Source organism: Tasmannia lanceolata, unplaced genomic scaffold, assembly GCF_043159265.1.
Source record: "Tasmannia lanceolata isolate RefF3 unplaced genomic scaffold, GAP_Taslan_0.1 ptg000019l, whole genome shotgun sequence".
Classification (NCBI taxonomy): Eukaryota; Viridiplantae; Streptophyta; class Magnoliopsida; order Canellales; family Winteraceae; genus Tasmannia; species Tasmannia lanceolata.
Window position 1 is genome coordinate 21,118,058 of NW_027518696.1, and position 17,470 is coordinate 21,135,527.

At 41.0% G+C, this 17,470-nt stretch overlaps 1 protein-coding gene and 1 long non-coding RNA gene across 3 annotated transcripts in view; one reads left to right on the top strand and one right to left on the bottom strand.

The window, feature by feature from the left end:
- HY2 (phytochromobilin:ferredoxin oxidoreductase, chloroplast / phytochromobilin synthase (HY2)) overlaps positions 1–10,164 on the bottom strand; it is a 28,649-nt gene extending 18,485 nt beyond the window's left edge. The window contains exons 1-2 of the mRNA XM_077363161.1: positions 9,819–10,164; positions 4,121–4,240 (exon numbers count right to left, since the gene is read on the bottom strand). Of these exons, the coding sequence (XP_077219276.1) occupies positions 4,121–4,240; positions 9,819–9,911 (213 nt within the window). The 5' untranslated portion in view covers positions 9,912–10,164. The remainder of the gene's footprint in view (positions 1–4,120; positions 4,241–9,818) is intronic.
- Positions 10,165–10,758: 594 nt separating this feature from the next.
- Positions 10,759–13,012, top strand: LOC143852807 (uncharacterized). 2 transcript variants are annotated; one of them, XR_013236865.1, is made up of 3 exons: positions 10,759–11,659; positions 12,364–12,550; positions 12,726–13,012. It is a non-coding gene; the product is annotated as an uncharacterized LOC143852807 (long non-coding RNA). The 2 variants fall into 2 exon arrangements; XR_013236864.1 differs by lacking the exon at positions 12,726–13,012 and having other exon boundaries at positions 12,364–12,697.
- The last annotated feature ends 4,458 nt before the right edge of the window (positions 13,013–17,470 follow it).

Here is a 17,470-nt window from a genome sequence, read left to right on the forward strand (position 1 = left end):
TATCAGAGCCATGTAGATTAATCTACACCTTCCTCATCCTCAAAACCCTAACCCTAACCCTAACCTATCTCAATCCTAACCCTAACTACCATCCACTCAACCACAACCCTAACTCAACCCTAACCCTCAGCCCAACTGGTTTATCGTAACCTAGTTTGCGCTCAGCCACACTATTTTGCTGGGAGGTATGAGCGCAGGAAGATTGGTGCATAATACCACAACTGGATAAGAATTCCTAGAACCCAGTAGAGAAGTATTCCCTAGCATTGTCAGTGTGCAAACATTTAATACTACACTTGTATTGATTAGCAATTTCAGCATAAAAGGTGTGAAAAACATGAAAAACTTGAGAACGATCTTTAAGTAAATACGACCAAGTAACCCGAGAATAGTCATCCACAAACACAATAAATTATATGTAACCAGAATTTGACATAATCTGTGAAGGACCCCATACAACTGAATGAACTAAATCAAAAGGAATCATAACACGAATAAAGAACTCTAGAGGGAAAAGAGACACGACGGTGCTTCCCGAGTTCACAAGACTCGCAATCAAAAGACTGAATAGTAGAAGAAACAACGGACAACTGACGTAGCTTCTGCATAGAGGGCTGGCCCAAGCGACAATGCCACACGTAGGAATCAACAGAACTGTGCAAAATATGATGAGGCGAGCTACTATCTAACCGGTAGAGTCCATCATGCTCACGACCCGAGCCAATCGTCCTCCTAGTCGAGAGATCCTAAAAGACACAATAAGATGGAAAGAATGAGACAGACCAGTTTAAATGTTTTATAATTTGACTAATAAAAATAAGATTAAAAGGAGATTTAGAACACATAAAACAGAAGACAAAGTAAGCCCAGAAGGGGGTGAAAGAGTTTCAATACCCGAGATCAACGTGGACGTCCCATCGGCTAGAGTTATCGAGTGGGATTCAGATGGAAAAGGACGAAAAGAACTACGAGAAGAGGAATTACCTGTGAAATGGTTTGAAGCCCCAAAATCAATGATCTAGAGCTTGAGGTACTAAGTAGAGATGCCTGAGAACTACCTGGATGGGCAAGACTCGCAGTGGCTGAGCAGCTACTCAACCGAAGATGCTGAAACTCATCATAATCAGCCCGTGAAATGTTAAGAGAATATGTAGTAGGGACAGGCGTCGAGTCAGCTGGGACAGAAGTATCAGGCAGATTGGCAGCAGTAATGTGGGCCGAACGAGACGGCCGAAACTCGGGATGCAGCTGAAAACAAATATCAATATGGTGGCCTCTCGCTGACAATGAGTGCAAAAAAGAGCGGCCACTGCCGCCACAAAGGCGACCACCACCACGGCTTCGTCCACGACCAAAGGAGGCATCACCACGGCTCGAACGATTACTGCTATCATATACTGTGAGATCTGAGCCATCAACAGAAACAACTACCGAGGAGTCACCAGTAGAGCACTGTTGAACACGGGAACAAACCTCCATAAGTGACAGAATAGATCTAGATCCAATAATCTGCTAACGAAGATATTTGTACTAGGGACCCAAACTCTCAAGGTAATGAACGACACGCATCTGGCCCCTCTGGCGAGCAACAACAATAAGATCAGATGTGAGAGGCACACATGCATTAAGCTGGCAGAGGGCTACGAACTGACTGTAGTGTGGGCAGCAGTAGATATATCTCTACGGAGAAATCGTATCCACTCATAGTGCGTGGAGCATATATGACTGATGTTGGCCACACCAGAATAAAGAAAGGGACCTGCTTCGATGTAGGAAGAAGCATCAAGGGACCAGCAATATGAGAGGCCATACTCTGCCAAAGTAGTGTACGGACTAGGGCATCCCCCTGTTCCCACCTATCATAGGTAGGATCAGTAGTGGAAAGAGGATCACGACAAATGATGTGGGCCTTTCCACGAGCAATGAGATAATTTTCAACTGCAACCTTCCAAGTCATAGAGTTTGTCCCGTCAAATTTGACAGTGGTCATCTGTGGGAATGAACCATCCATAGAGACAGAAGAAGAAGCCGAAGGAGAGGGTGTCGCACGGACCCCATGGATCACACCGGTAGATGGATTCTCAATAACATGATCCATAATGACAAACTAGGAGAGATCAATGATAACCCTAACTATGGGCTCAGAAAACAAAGATAAATAAAAAGAGGGACAAAGTAAATGAGGAAGAACACACTAAACGCGGCTCCAACGAGAACAAACACATGAAGTAAAGCACAATAAGGCATCCATAGGGAACAAATACGAAGCCGCGAACGAGAGGAAAGGAAAAAGGGATGATAGAATGGCAATCTAATGCATTAGGGCACTAGGAAAAATTTAAAAAGCTGCGAAGGAATAGAAAATAGCAAATTTAAATGATGGTTAGGCTTAGGGTTTTAAGAACAAGGAAGTAGAATAAGGTGGGGCAGGGTTTTAGAACATGTGTTGGGGGAGTATAGAGGGTGCGGTATTGATTTGGGTAAGGGAGAGGGCATGCAACACTGATTTGGGGTTGGAGGGGGCGGCACTATTCACAGGTATTCTCACAACACTGTTCACAACACTGTTCACGGGTACTGTTTTAGGGTTAGGGTTAGGGTTTGGAAAGGATGGATTGATGGATTTGGGGTTAGGTTAGGGCTAGGGTTAGAGTTAGGGTTAGGGCTTTGGAGTGGAATTGTCGATCTTTAATCCGGAGCTTCGCTCAGTTTTGTGAAAGAGACGGGGATGGGTTTGTCCGAGAGAGAGAGAGAGAGAGAGAGAGAGAGAGAGGCAGAGGCAAGGCGAGGCGAGGTGAGGCGGGCATGGTCCCTAGGGCATCGTAACCCTAGGGCTCTGATACCATGTTAGAGTGGAAATGAGAGAATGAGAAGACTTAGAGACTAGCTCCCCTCTCTATCATATTTATATATTAGGATTATGTACAATGACTAAATTGGCCTCAGGCTTATTACATATGTCTAACATGAGTAATCTGGATTTTTTTCTGGAATTGTATTTATTTTCATGAGGAATTATTCCTGTAACTTCTCTGGTTTGTGTTTAAATGAAAAAATTGGTAGAGAAAGGTGGATTCCATTGCTTGTTAAAGAATTGATGATTCATTTTTACTGCATCAAAACATCCATGTATTGAAAAGTAGCTCCACCAATCCCATTTCTCAAATAAATACAAAAGCATCTCCATACTCAACAAGGTCCTGAAAAGCATCTAGAAATGGCCCAAGTGCCACTGGAAAATTTCTCTAACCGATTGGAGTCCCTCCCATAAGGCTCCATCATCATTTTCTCAACAAGGGTGGCAAAGTCTGCACATTGTAGCATAAACTACAAAATCTGAACAGTCAAAAGGATCACCAAAATTGGGTGGTTAATTTACAAAAACGTGGCGTCCACATTATGGCATCTCACATTGTCCATTTGCATCGTCTGTCTCATTTACTAAGAACAAAGAAGGAAAAATGATATAGCTTCCATCCCAATAATCCTGAATCAAAATCTTCAACAAGATTCAATTTTCTTTCCCATATAAGCATGACGCCTAGCTTGTTGAAACCAAATCACATCCTCAACTAAAATTTTGTGTCGGGACCATTCAAACCCCTTATTGTTCCAAAAGATTATCTTGTTTGAAGATACTAAGGGGGCAACCATAAGAACCCGCACCCCCCTTCCATGCCAAAAGATTGGTTAATAGCCTTAAAACCTTCACCATAGTTCATATACACCGCGAACTTTACTTCTTTGAAAATAGAGTACATCCATATCCCATGTGATGGGGAAAAGGAAAAATAAAAATCCCAATGGCAATGTTCTAGTAGAACTAATATAACATCTTCTAGCCTCAATGCTTCTATGAAAATGCATCATATTCTTTAAAATTATGAGCAACGAATCTATTAAAGGAAACAAATGTTATATGATTCACAAAACTGCACTAATATTTAAAGTCCAAGATTCAGATATTTCAGTGTAAAAGGAGGAAATTTTTAAATTCCAACAAGCACATAGAATAATTATAAGGCTTCTCAGATCATAATGATGAAATTGCGTTTAACAGTAGCATGCAAAATATTACTAGGAAAACCATAACAATAGCAAATTCACAAGTAAAAGTGACCTGCATTGACTGTCCCCCTTCAATGGTCAAACTGCGGAGGAGTCTGATCTTGGGGGCTCGAAATGAGAGTGTTTTAATCTCTGTTTTCCCATCCATGGCCTTCATGCATTTGTATTGATCCTGATAAAACAACAAATAAATTTATTATTACCAATATAAAGTGAGCTCTCAAACCAGTGGTCAATGAAACAAGCTTATGAATTCATGATGCGGAAAAGGTAATGACTTGATATCAAATTGCACTATTTACAAGTAGAAAATAAAATGAAAAACCTATAGAAAAAAAAACACATAGGAAGGTTTCTGCAATGTAAAATGTACAAAAATCGTTCATGTTTGGTACGCAATTAAAGTCTGGGAATGGGAGCAGCTAGAAGGTTCTACGTAAAATGATACTATAAATACAAAAAGTGTAAATTTTCAACAAAATTCAGAAGACAAAGATCTTAGCTGATTGTTTACAGAACAACTTAGTTTTTTTTTAATAATTTCCAGATTCCATAAACAACAAACAACAATTAGTACAAAATGTTGGTGGATTTTAGGTGTTTTATATTGATATGGTAGCGGTAACCAGTGGTGGGAGGAACAAGAAGTTCCAAAATGGGAGTGGGAGTTATAGCATAATCTAAAGAGGAAAGGCCGAGGCACCTTGAGTAAGAGGATTTCTGGCAATATGCTTACTAAAAAAACAATATCTAAAGTAAAGCAATCCAAAACATCAAATCACACTATAGGATGGGAAAAATAGTCAAACCATACATTTTAAGTTAGAATATTAAAGATTAAAGAAATGGCTACGGTTCAATAATAAATGTTACAAGGCATGCCTAATAACAATAGCTAGATATTTGGATGGAAAAAATAGCTTCAATATAGTTTGCATCTGAAAGATCATATAAAATCCTAAGCTCTTAATAAGAAAGGAGTAATGGGTATAGCAGCAAAAGTAGCAAAGAGTACCAGTGTCAGATAATAGGTTGATTTACAGGCAGGTATCCATCTAAAATAAATTAATACCATAAAACTTACTAACTAACTAATACAAATTAGTTTATTTTTGGAATCAAATTTTCCATACTATAGAACCAAAGGCAGGGCTATGTGATGCAAGAGCACATGTGTAAGTGCTTACGTGCTGACACATGGTTGCCATGGATTGATCATCCCAAAAGAGGGCCCACAATTAGTTTCGCATACAACCAAGCAACCTTTCATATTTAGCATGCAATCTCTAATATTTAGTACACTTTTCACTTTAATAGTATGTTGTATCTGTGTGAAAGGAATATGAAGATATTGACTAAATCTCAATTGGATGATTTTGGACATTTTGCTATCCTGCAATAGCACGTGTAGAAGCCTCTGACAAGTTTCTATTTAACTTTTCACACGTTATTGAATTAGGAATTTCCTTTTATGAAGTCATTCTTAATTTGTAGGTTGTTGCTTTTATTAGAATGTTGTGACAAAGGCAACATAATAAAGCCACACGGTTTTAGCTATAGTTTATAGGCTAGTTTCTATATTTTGCTTTTTCTTGCTTGTTTTGTAAGAAGACATGTTATCTTTTATGAACTGTAAGAGGGATGGTGGGGAGGTGAATGAAAATTTTGAAAGAAGTTTCCTTTGAGCAGTTCTCTTGTGTACTATTGGAGTTTGCTCCAAAACGTGGGCGGCTTTCGAGCACCACGAATTTTTCTTTTCATCTTTCTTTGCATGAATGTCTTATTTGTTAGTTGTACGTGGTTCCGACGTTAGTTGGTATCAGAGCTAAGGATGCCACCGCGGCGCCGTACACGACGTTTGGAGGAGATCGCCACCTCTCCAGGATCTCAACCTGATCTAGCTATGGAGAACGATCAACTTCGCCGACAAGTAGAAGATTTGACGCAAAGGATTATGCTACTAGAAGCCCGCATCCAAAAGGACGATGCCTCTGGATCCGAGGGTGTCTTCGAGAATCCACTTCATGACTGAGGTCCGCGCAGACGATCACAGTCACAAGATGAAGATAGGCGTATGGATTATCGCCGATGGGAGATGGGTTTCAAGATTGAAATGCCTGAATTCTATGGTGGCATTCAACCTGAAGATTTCATCGATTGGTTGCAAACCGTAGAGCGGATCTTTGATTTAAAAGATGTTCCAGAAGATCGAAAGGTGAAACTAGTCGCAATCAAATTGCGTGGTTGAGCATCTTCCTGGTGGGAACAACTCAAGGTGAATCGCGACTCAAGGTGAATCGCGAACGACGAGGAAAGCCCAAAATTGCTGAGTGGGAGAAGATGAAGAAGGCGATGAAGGAGACATTCCTTCCCTTCAACTACATGCAGACAATCTACGATAGCCTTCGGACTTTGAAACAAGGGAGCCATTCCGTGGTGGATTATATGAATGAGTTCTATCAACTCATCACTAGGGCTGATTTGATGGAGACTGAAGAACAACAAGCCTCACACTACATTGGCGGCTTGTGGCAAAACATCCAAGACTTGCTTGCCCTCCATTCACTTTGGACCGTCGAGGAAGCATATCCGCGGGCTATTGCAGCAGAAAAGAAATTAGCCAGAAGAGTAATCGGGTTTGGGGGATCATTGAACAGTAAACGGCGATCACCCCCGAGAGGTGATCTCATTCAATCTGCAGCCTGACCGGCGAATGGTGACATGAGACAACAAACTGCACGCCCCTCCCAAGTCGATACGACCGATTCTGGAAGTAGGTGGAACAATTTTGGCCCAAGCAATCGTGGCCAAACGGCGAGATCGGGTCGTTGTTTTCGATGTAATGAGCCAGGCCATCATGCATCGGAATGTCGCGCCAAAGCCAAACAATTAATGATTGAGGACGTGGGAGATGCTGAATTCGATGACGTTGGCGATGCTATTTATGACGAAGAAGGAGATGATCCTAATGAAGATGAGCTTGTCTATGGAGATACGGGAGAGGGCTTGATGATTCGAAAGACCCTCTTGGTGCCTAAACACGAAAGCGATGAAGATTGGCTCCGTAGCAACATATTTCGCACAACTTGTACTATTGGTGGAAAGGTGTGCAAGTTGATCATTGACGGAGGGTGCAGTGAGAATATTATCTCACAAAAGGCAATAACAAAGTTAAAGCTCAAGCCGGAACAACACCCCATGCCCTACAAGCTTTCTTGGGTTAAGAAAAGGAATGAGGTAGCTGTATCCACTCGTTGCTTGGTCTCTTTTTCAATTGGAAAACAATACTTCGATAACATTTGGTGTGATGTAGTTGCCATGAATGCATGTCATCTTTTATTTGGTAGACCGTGGCAGTTTGATCGTAGTGTTACCCACGACTTGAGGAAAAATACGAACACCTTTCATAAAGATAATGTGAAGATTACTCTAGTTCCTATGGGAGAGAGCAACCCGATCAAACCCGCAATGAGGGAGGCTAGCAACTTGCTCTCCATTAATAATTCCATGGGGGAAGTAGATGAGAAGGGAGAGGTGTATACATTGATTAGTAAGGAGGAGCCCTTGGCCCAACCAAAACTGAGCTTAGAAATGGAGCCAGCATTGCAAGAGCTTCAGTGGAAGTTCGGGACCACGACAGAACTCTTAACTAATGAACGAAAGTTGGAGAATTATGAAGACGAGAAGATCTATTACTTGAAGGATAAAGATTGACCCCACCTCGATGATTGTCCCACGATTAATTTGGAGATTAATGAAGGCTTCTTTCTACCTCAACTCCTCAAATTCAATGAGTATATTGAAGACTTACTTTACATTCAAATTGTATCCCTATGCGTGCCAAAAAGTGCTAGGTTACTAGCCCGATGGAAGTACCTGATGAATTGGAAAGGACTTCAGTTCAAACTCGGAGCGAGACATAAATCGGTCGCACCCGCCTTGATCCTTACTCCCCAAATAGTCAACAACATTGACCAAACTCGAGGTCGAGTTTTCTTCTAGAGGGGGCGACTGATTCAGGAGCACATGCTTATGTGCTTACATGCGGACACATTGTTGGCGTGGATTGATCATCCCAAAAGAGGGCCCACAATTAGATCTCATACAACCAAGCAACCTTTCATATTTAGCATGCAATCTCTCATATTTAGTACACTTTTCAATTTAATAGTATGTTGTATCTGTGTGAAAGGAATATGAAGATATTGACTAAACTCAGTTGGATGATTTTGGACATTTTGCTATCCTGCAATAGCACGTGTACAAGCCTCTGACAAGTTTCTATTTAGCTTTTCACAGGTTATTGAATTAGGAATCTCCTTTTATGAAGTCATTCTTAATTTGTAGGTTGTTGCTTTTATTAGATTGTTGTGACAAAGGCAACATAACAAAGCCACATGGTTTTTAGCTTTAGTTTATAGGCTAGTTTCTATATTTTGCTTTTTCTTGCTTGTTTTGTAAGAAGACATGTTATCTTTTATGAACTGTAAGAGGGATGGTGGGGAGGTGAATGAAAATTTTGAAAGAAGTTTCTTTTGAGCAGAGATTTTGTTCTCTCGTGTACTATTGGAGTTTGCTCCAAAACGTGGGCAGCTTTCGAGCACCATGAATTTTTCTTTTCATCTTTCTTTGCATGAATCTCTTATTTGTTAGTTGTACGCAGTTCTGACGTTACATGGAACTTGACTAAAGGAACCTGCTCTGTAAAAAAAAAAGTGTGACAATGTGGGAAATGTGACAACTCAATAAACAGATGACAAGATATGACAACATATCTGATGCCTAAATTGTAAATTCCCCAAAGAAGCTTTACCCTGTTTGATCCTAACCTTGAATCATCTACCATCCTCATAGGCTTTGTTTCTTTCAACGTAAATATTGAAGTATAAATGATTAAATAACACCAACTCTAACAGCTTAAGCTTTTGGAGTAATTGGTTGTTTCACAGGAAAATGGGTGTAAAACAAATTTTATCCCATATAAGTGGGAAAAAAGGTGTAAACTTTTTTTAATCCCCATTTTACGTCAAAAGAAACAGAACCTTAACAATAAATTTGCTCTCAACCAACGAACCAATCAAGAAAACAAAATAAGAAGCATTTCAATGTGTTTCCTAATAGAATTCAAGAAGGGAACAAAGTCTATAAAATTAAGCTAAAATATGTCATATTCCGAGTAAAGAAAAACAAATTGCTGACTTCCCAAGTACAAAATTGCAAGTCTAAAATCAACCATCAGTACAAATTGCAAACAACATTGTGGCAACGGGTTCAATATCTCCCAAAGAGAAGAAAAAATAGACATAAAGAACAAACATTATGCGTTAGTGAGACAGTGAAATGTGAGATTTTCGACCCAAATAACACCTAGGCTCATTTTTACAACTTGGGTCATCCCAAAATTACAACAAAACACACCCATTACCTAGGCTCATTTTTAGAAGTTGGGTCATCCCGATATTACAACAAAGGCCACCCAATATCTAGGCTCGTTTTTTACAATCATCTGTACAAATTGCAATCAACATTGTGGCAGCGGATTCAATATCTCCCAAACAGAAGAAAAAACAGAAATAAAAACCAAATATTATGCATGAGTGAGATAGTGAAATGTGAGATTTTTAACCCAAATCACATCTAGGCTGATTTTCACAACTTGGGTCATCCCAAAAAAAAAAAAAAAACACAGGAAATAAATGCATTTGATGCATCATCTATAAGAACCCAAATAGGAAAGGGTCCCAAATCACCTGCAAATGTAGAGGAATCAAATCCGTGCGACGCTGGGTTTCTTCCAGCGCAAAACGAACGAACTTGTGGTAAGAGAAAGCAGAGGTTTCCATGGAAAGCCTATCTCTCCCTCTCCCTTCTTCCTCTTCAGTGGAGTGGAATATAATGAAATATGTCTTCCATGGCTAGTTTGTTTGCTTACAAACAGACCCTTAAAACGATTAGTTTCAACAAGAGGAGATTATATGAGACTGAACCTCGGACTACCAAGATTCCTCAATCTTCCTTTCAGAAGAAAGTTAAAAGGTTTTTCTCTTAAAATTTCTCATAGCTGCTGAAGGAGTTTTGACTTAAAGAAAGTATATTCTGAAATAATCACTAGAATGAATTATCTTAAAATAATCTATTATACGTTTCAAATGATGGCACGTAACAAGTTTTTGGGATGCCACGTGGTCCAGGGGTTTGGACCAGACATCCCATGTTTGGTTGCTTTCCTAAAGAGGTGAATTGGGGCCGAGGGAACCCGACATAATGTAAATGTAAAGAAATGAAAACAAAGTGAAGTGGGGTGGAAAAAAGGATGTTTGGTTGTAAAAATGAAGGAACGTGAAGTGGGTGTCATTCTCAAAATAGGTTGTTGAATGGGCCCACTGTCAAAAGAAGGTTTGTGAAAGGGTGCCATTATCAAAACAAGAGTATAATAGTAAGGCACTATTAAAGAAAGAGGGGCTTCGTCCCTATACTTCCATACTATTCTAAAAGCCTAAACCATTGAAATTTCATCAACCAACTTTTGCTAAAATTCCATACTCCTGTGTTGCTAAATCTTCCTCTTATGTCCTTTTTCTAGTGTCATTTTCGACATTTCAGTTCCTATTCTACCCCAGCCTCTTTTGGTCTTTTCAGCTTATGAATACTCCTGCACAAGCGTAAGTCGTCATCTCTCTCTCTCTCTCTCTCTCTCTCTCTCCACGCCTAATCACTACCTTCATCTCCCAACAGTTGTTCCTCAAATGACACCACGTATGGTCGAAATGTCACCACCTATCGCCGGAAATCTATCCTTCTCTCTGGAAATGGTATTTAGAAATCCCGATTTTCGTGCATCCAAAGAAAAAAGGGAACAAAGCAGAGAAATGATATCTCCCCTCTTTTTCTTTGTCTCTTCTGGAGCTTATATATACCCTAATCAAGTGATAGTATGCCTTCTGCTTCTCTGTCTCTTTGTAACCATGATCTCCACCACCAGCAAGATCAAATCTGTTGATTTGTATAGGTTCGATTTCTCATTTTCTCCAACTTCATATCCTATTTTGGAAATTATACTTTATTCGTCCTATTTCTGAGCAAAGCACGCGTGTAATTCCTTGAGTGCGTTGTTTGCGCCACCTGTCTGCTCTTCTTCCTCGTCTAAAGACTACTTCGTGTCATCCAAATCCCATTTTAGCATCGTATTTTCCTCCATCTGCCTGCTTTGCAATTGAAATGGGAACTAGAGATTTTTCTCCCTTTGGTTAGGATTCCAAACATCGAAAGAAAAAAATATGTTTTGTTTTGAAATTTTTTGCAAGTACGTAGCTTAGGGTTTCTGTTGATGCGTTTTTTGCAGGCGCCCTTTCTCTTCTCTGTTGCATGCCTCAAGGAGGAGTTTTTATTTCTTTCTTTTCTAATTAATTTAACATTTTCTTGCCTCTCTCCTCTTCTTCCTTTACAGGTCTTTCCACCGAACAGTAATCTTTTTTTAATCTATCATGGCCTCTGGTGGTTTCATCTGCCCTTCTTCCGTAACCTGATTTCAGTCCCTCTTATTTATTAGTTTTTCTCTGGTTCTGGCAGTTGCATTTTCTACTCTGACAAGGTAGAAAACCTCTGAAATCTCATATCATGTTTAATTTATTGTTTTTTTTTTCTGAATCTTCATGTGCATAATTCCAAAACCCAAATATTGGTATTGGTAATTTGTGCTTTTGTGAGTCCTTTGATGCCTAATTACAAATATGTGTTTGTTTGATTTCTCCTTGGAGTAACACTTGTATGGACTTGTTTGATGCAATTTTACATTTTTTATGGGTCGTCCCAAACAAAAATTTCTTTAGTTGATATTTGTTTTTAATTACATTGTGTTTTTTATGGATTCTTCTCTTTTGCTCTTGAATTGCTGATTTTGTTTAATGTCTTGCCATTTTTGTTGTCGACCTCCTCCTATTGGTGCTTTCTTCGTTTTCTGGATTCCCTTTTTTGCTACTTTTAGGAATATCCTTTTGAGAAATTCAAAGTTGTATAACCTTTTTTTTCATCATTTAAAATCATGATTCTTATCCTTGGCTTGATAGAGGATTGGGTGAGGGTTATGTTTTCTGAATCCTAATTGATCTTGCTTTTGTTTCACTTGAGAAGGGATAAGGGAATGGGATGGAAGAGGAGGTTCGCGGGAGGGGAGCTTTGCTGTTGTACATATGAATGCACTTTTTTATCCTTTTAAATCTTGAACTTTAATTTCCTAATTTGTATGTCTATCTAGGATTTGTTGTTGTTTTTTTTTTTTATTGTGTTTGACTTCAGAGTGGAGTTAACAAGGGATCAAATTGTGGTCATCATCGGATTGAGCACCCAACACAATGGTGAGGCTTTGCTCTTCAACACGTAGGTTGGAGGTTCGATCCCTGCTTACCTGCCCGAAAAAAATGATTTAGCCTCTAGCTCAATGGTCAAGGCTTTGTTTTTCAACTTGGAATAATATCATGCGAAGGTTTATTTTCTTTTCTGTGTGTATTTTTTTGGATGTTGGGATGCTTTTCACTTATGTTATTTGTTCCATTATTTAATGGCCGATAGTCGAAGATTGTTACATTCTTAAATTTTTTATAAAGTATGAAATATAATTATCTTTTTTTTATTTAGGTGTTCTTTTTTTTTTATTCCAGGGTCGAACTCCATAGTCATCACCATCATGGAGGAAGGCATGATGTCCATGAACTTTCAGCGCTAGTCCATTGCCTCCAAAAAGTGTCATTTCTTTGAAATTTGTCCTTGTCGTGTGTGTAATCACTCTCTTGTCCAAGTATTTTGTGTTTGCTCGCCTTTCCTATGGTGAGTCAGCATTCAACCCATTGTTATGTCTGATGTAAAGCCCAATGTTGCGGTCGAGTATCATCCATGTACATAAACTTCTCAATGAAATGAACATGTGTTTTCAATGTCCAATTTTCTTCTGTGTTTCATCTTGGATCTAATGTTAAACAAACTAAGACACCCTTCTCGGAAGAGGATGCAGACGAAATTTCCCTCGAGATCTGAAAGATGGTCAAACGAGAGGAAGAGCGTCGAGCAAAGCCACTTGAAGATGAAATCGAAACTGTGGATAGTGATATTGAAATCCAAGACTCGGGAAATACGGATTGGCAAAACTTTATCTCTCGAAGAGCGCGAAGAATCGATAAGCCTACTAAGAGCGTTCAAAGTAGTTCTGCTTGGCCATATGAGGATAAACCGGGAGCATGCCCTAGTGCTGTTCAATGTAAGTCTCCCTCAACTTTAGACATCAGGTCGGAGAAGCGAAATTTCAAAGGAAGAGCATTAGACATCAAGTGAAGATAATGAAAAGATTGAGAGAAAACTCTCGGACAACAAAGTCACAATCATAGAACATGAGCCTCAAAAGAACACTTGGGCAATACATTGCGATGTAATTTCAAGTTAAAGCATTCAAGGTGTAGGAGCATTCCCCGAGCATTCCCCGCATCCAAGCAAAAAAAAAAAAAGATAAAAAAAACAGAAGAAAAAGAACATCCAAAAGAAGGAGAATCTAGAATATAAAAAAATATATGAAGGGAACCTGCCCCTACGTCAAATCCTTACAACTGTCAGAATCCCAAAAATTGGAGTTGATAAAATTAAAAGAGATTTCAAAATCGTTTTCAGCATACCGAGAGGACCCAGAGTCACAGAATCTCGAGTACCAGTTCAAGATCCCAAAGACAAAGTGGGAATTCAACCAGTCAAGCTTGCGAAGTGCAGATGAAGTCTTGCCAGGAAATGCCGCCAGACTCCTCGAAAAAAAAAAAAGAAAGAAAAATTCAAAAGTTGTTGAACCTCAATTATTTGAGAAAATTTCATGCCAGAACACCAGAAGGCCATCCTTGGCCATTTGAACCTTCAAAATCAAAAATCCCAAGTTCGGAAAATCCTTTTGCAAACACCTTTGAGCCCCAACAAAATCAAATATTCTTTCAACCGCCCGACAAACCAGGGGCATTTTTTTTCTAAACTACGCAGACCTGATCCCCAGTTCTTCGGGGGTACGTAGGCAGCCTGGTCTTCCAGGTTCAGTCAACCTTTGAGCTAAAAGCTAAATCATTCCTTTCCAAACCCTCAAGCAAACTACGCGGACCTGATCCTCCATTTTTGGGGGTATGTAAGCAATCTGGTTAGACCAAATTCGGTCGAAATCGTTTAAACCAAAGAAATATCCAACCCTTTTGAACCCACGCCCACCTAGAAAGTCCTTCTGGTGAACAACGAAAGGTTCGAGGCAAAAGCAGAAAGAAAAGAGAAAAACGATGGAGTCTGAAGACCCGCTAGGCTGAAAACCCGAGTGGGCGGCCTAGGCAAAAGTTAGGGTCATTCACCCGCTAAGTTGACAACTAAAAAGTCGGCTTAGGCAAAAGTCAGGGTACTCAAGCCCGTTGGACCGAAAACCCGAAAGGGCGATCCAAGCAAAAGATAGGGCGAGCGGTCCGCCAGATTGAAAACCTGGAAAGGCAATCTGGTCAATGGCAGTGACTTCTCATAAGAAGCGAATCAATGAGGTGAAGAGAGAACCTTCAACCGGAGCAAAATCTCAGTCTAAGGAGTGCCAACAAGCTTATTTTGACGCTCCTCTAAACTAGGGCATCGAAAACGAGCAATCCGAAAGGAGATATTAACCATGATGGAAATACCGAAAGAGAAAATTAATGCCTCTTGACACGGTATTCGAAATACTCTAAGAGTGGCTAGGCCATACCCTTAATAAATAACACATTATATCCAAAAGTCAGCCCTCAGTGAGTTGAGTCCTTGGAGTTATAGTCGTCTTTGGATGAGTCCATTCAAATCCATTCCTACTTTTCCATTCATTTTCTCTTCCCTTTGAAGTCAAGGTCACTGGCGTTGAAAGAACTGCAGCACGCCCTCCAAATGATGAAAAAAAAAATTCAGAATAAATCCTGGTTTAGGCATCAGAAGGGGCAAGAGTCATCCTATTCCAACCTACCAGAGACCTTAAGCCTCCAAGAGTGAGCAATGTAAGAAAGAGATCCTCAGACTCAGCCATCATGGTGATAGTCCTGCTCTCTCCATCCGAAAAAAAGGAGAAAAGAAAACCCATGCAACCTCAAGCCTTCATGAAGCAAAGCATCTTTTCTTCGACCATCATTATTCCGCCTCCTTAAAACCCTTGTCATGGAAGTACAATACACTAGGGGCATCTTTTATGACTTGCGTCATAAAATATGTCAAGAACAATCAGAATAAACCAATGTCTCCAGCAAGTTGAGATGAGAGAAGCTCGAGCACATCTCGAGTCAAACCTCCAAATTCCTCAGCTAAGCCTACTCCATAGTCAGTTCATCAGCAAAGCTAATCCCCAATGGAGTCTGACATCTATTTCCTAGAGATTCCGCTGGCAATCGCTCAAAGCGTTCAATTCCTAGCAAAAATCTAATTCATTCAAACATGGGTCAGTACCCAAAATCCCAGCAGATCATGTGAGTCTGGTCCTCAGCAAAGAACTCGCACTCCCATTTTCTCGGCAAGAGACAAAGCAATTTTCAAAGGAATCAATCTGAATCAATAAATCAATCAATCAAAATCAAAAGATTATCAATCTCTTCAAAAAAAATTCACTCAATTAAGTTTCCTGTTAGTTAGCGTGTGAAGGTTCCACCTAGCTAATTTTCCCCTTTAATTAGCGCGTGAAGGTTTCGCCTAATTAAAATCCAAGCCCGTTCCTACATGGCATCAAAGCCCGTTTCTACACAGCATCCACGTCAGTTTCTACACAGCTTCCGCCTTCCACAGCACCTCGCCTTCTGCGGCATTCTGCCATTCTCAGTATCCCTTCTTTCTAAAGACCCCTGAGGCATCCCATCCGAGTGAGACCCCTGAGGCATCCCATCTGTGTAAGACCCCTGAGGCATCCCATCCGTGTAAGACCCCTGAGGCATCCCATCCGTGTGCATCCCATCCGTGTAAGACCCCTGAGGCATTCCTTCTGTGTAAGACCCCTGAGGCATCCCTTCTGAATAAGACCCCTGAGGCATCCCATCTGTGTAAGACCCCCGACGCATCCCTTCTGTGTAAGACCCCTGAGGCATCCCATCTGTGTAAGACCCCTGAGGCATCCCATCCGTGTAAGACCCCTGAGGCATCCCTTCTGTGTAAGACCCCTGAGGCATCCCATCTGTGTAAGACCCCTGAGGCATCCCTTCTGTGTAAGACCCCTGAGGCATCCCATCTGTGTAAGACCCCTGAGGCATCCCATCCGTGTAAGACCCCTGAGGCATTTCTTCTGTGTAAGACCCCTGAGGCATTCCTTCTATGTAAGACCCCTGAGGCATCCCATCCGTGTAAGACCCCTGAGGCATCCCATCTGTGTAAGACCCCTGAGGCATCATCTGTGTAAGACCCCTGAGGCATCCCATCTGTGTAAGACCCCTGAGGCATCCCATCCGTGTAAGACCCCTGAGGCATTCCTTCTGTGTAAGACCCCTGAGGCATCCCTTCTGTGTAAGACCCCTGAGGCATCCCATCCGTGTAAGAACCCTGAGGCATCCCATATGTGTAAGACCCCTGAGGCATCATCTGTGTAAGACCCCTGAGGCATCCCATCTGTGTAAGACCCCTGAGGCATCCCTTCTGTGTAAGACCCCTGAGGCATCCCATCTGTGTAAGACCCCTGAGGCATCCCATCCGTGTAAGTCCCCTGTGGCATCCTTTCCAAAGTCCCCTGCGGCATTCTTTCCAAAGTCCCCTGAGGAATCCTTTCTAAAGACCCCCGAGGCATCCCTTCTTTCTAAAGACCCCCGAGGCATCCATCCTTTCCAAAGTCCCCCGAGGCATCCCTCCTTTCTAAAGACCCCCGAGGCATCCATCCTTTCCAAAGTCCCCCGAGGCATCCCATTTGTGTAAGACCCCATAGGCATCTTATCCTTCCCAGAGTTCAATCTTCACAAAATCATTTTCTTTATGTTTTCCTTTAACCAAGTTTTCGGGCCAGGTCAAAATGCTTCGTCCTTTTGGCTTTGGCATTCGTGCGACGAGCACCCTCTGCCAAAGAGGGGCATCTGTAGACACCCCATTTTGACCTGACCCAATTTTCGAAATCGAATAAATTCCCGAAAGCCGAGTACAGAAATTTTTGAAGAACCGAGCCCTGAATGCGAAGAAACCCCAAAATTTTATTGACCCACAGTGTTCACTAATTGATACAAATTTTCCCAAGATGGTTAACCTCTCCGAGAGCGTCCCTACAAATTTTAGAAGAATTGGACGAGCAATGGACATAGGCCATAAGATCAAAAGGAGAATGGATGGCTGAGATTAGGAGGAGGGTTTTAACCCTGGCTATAAATAAATAAATAAATAAAAACAGAGGGGGGCTGGGCAGCCAAAACGCTCTTCCTTGCCT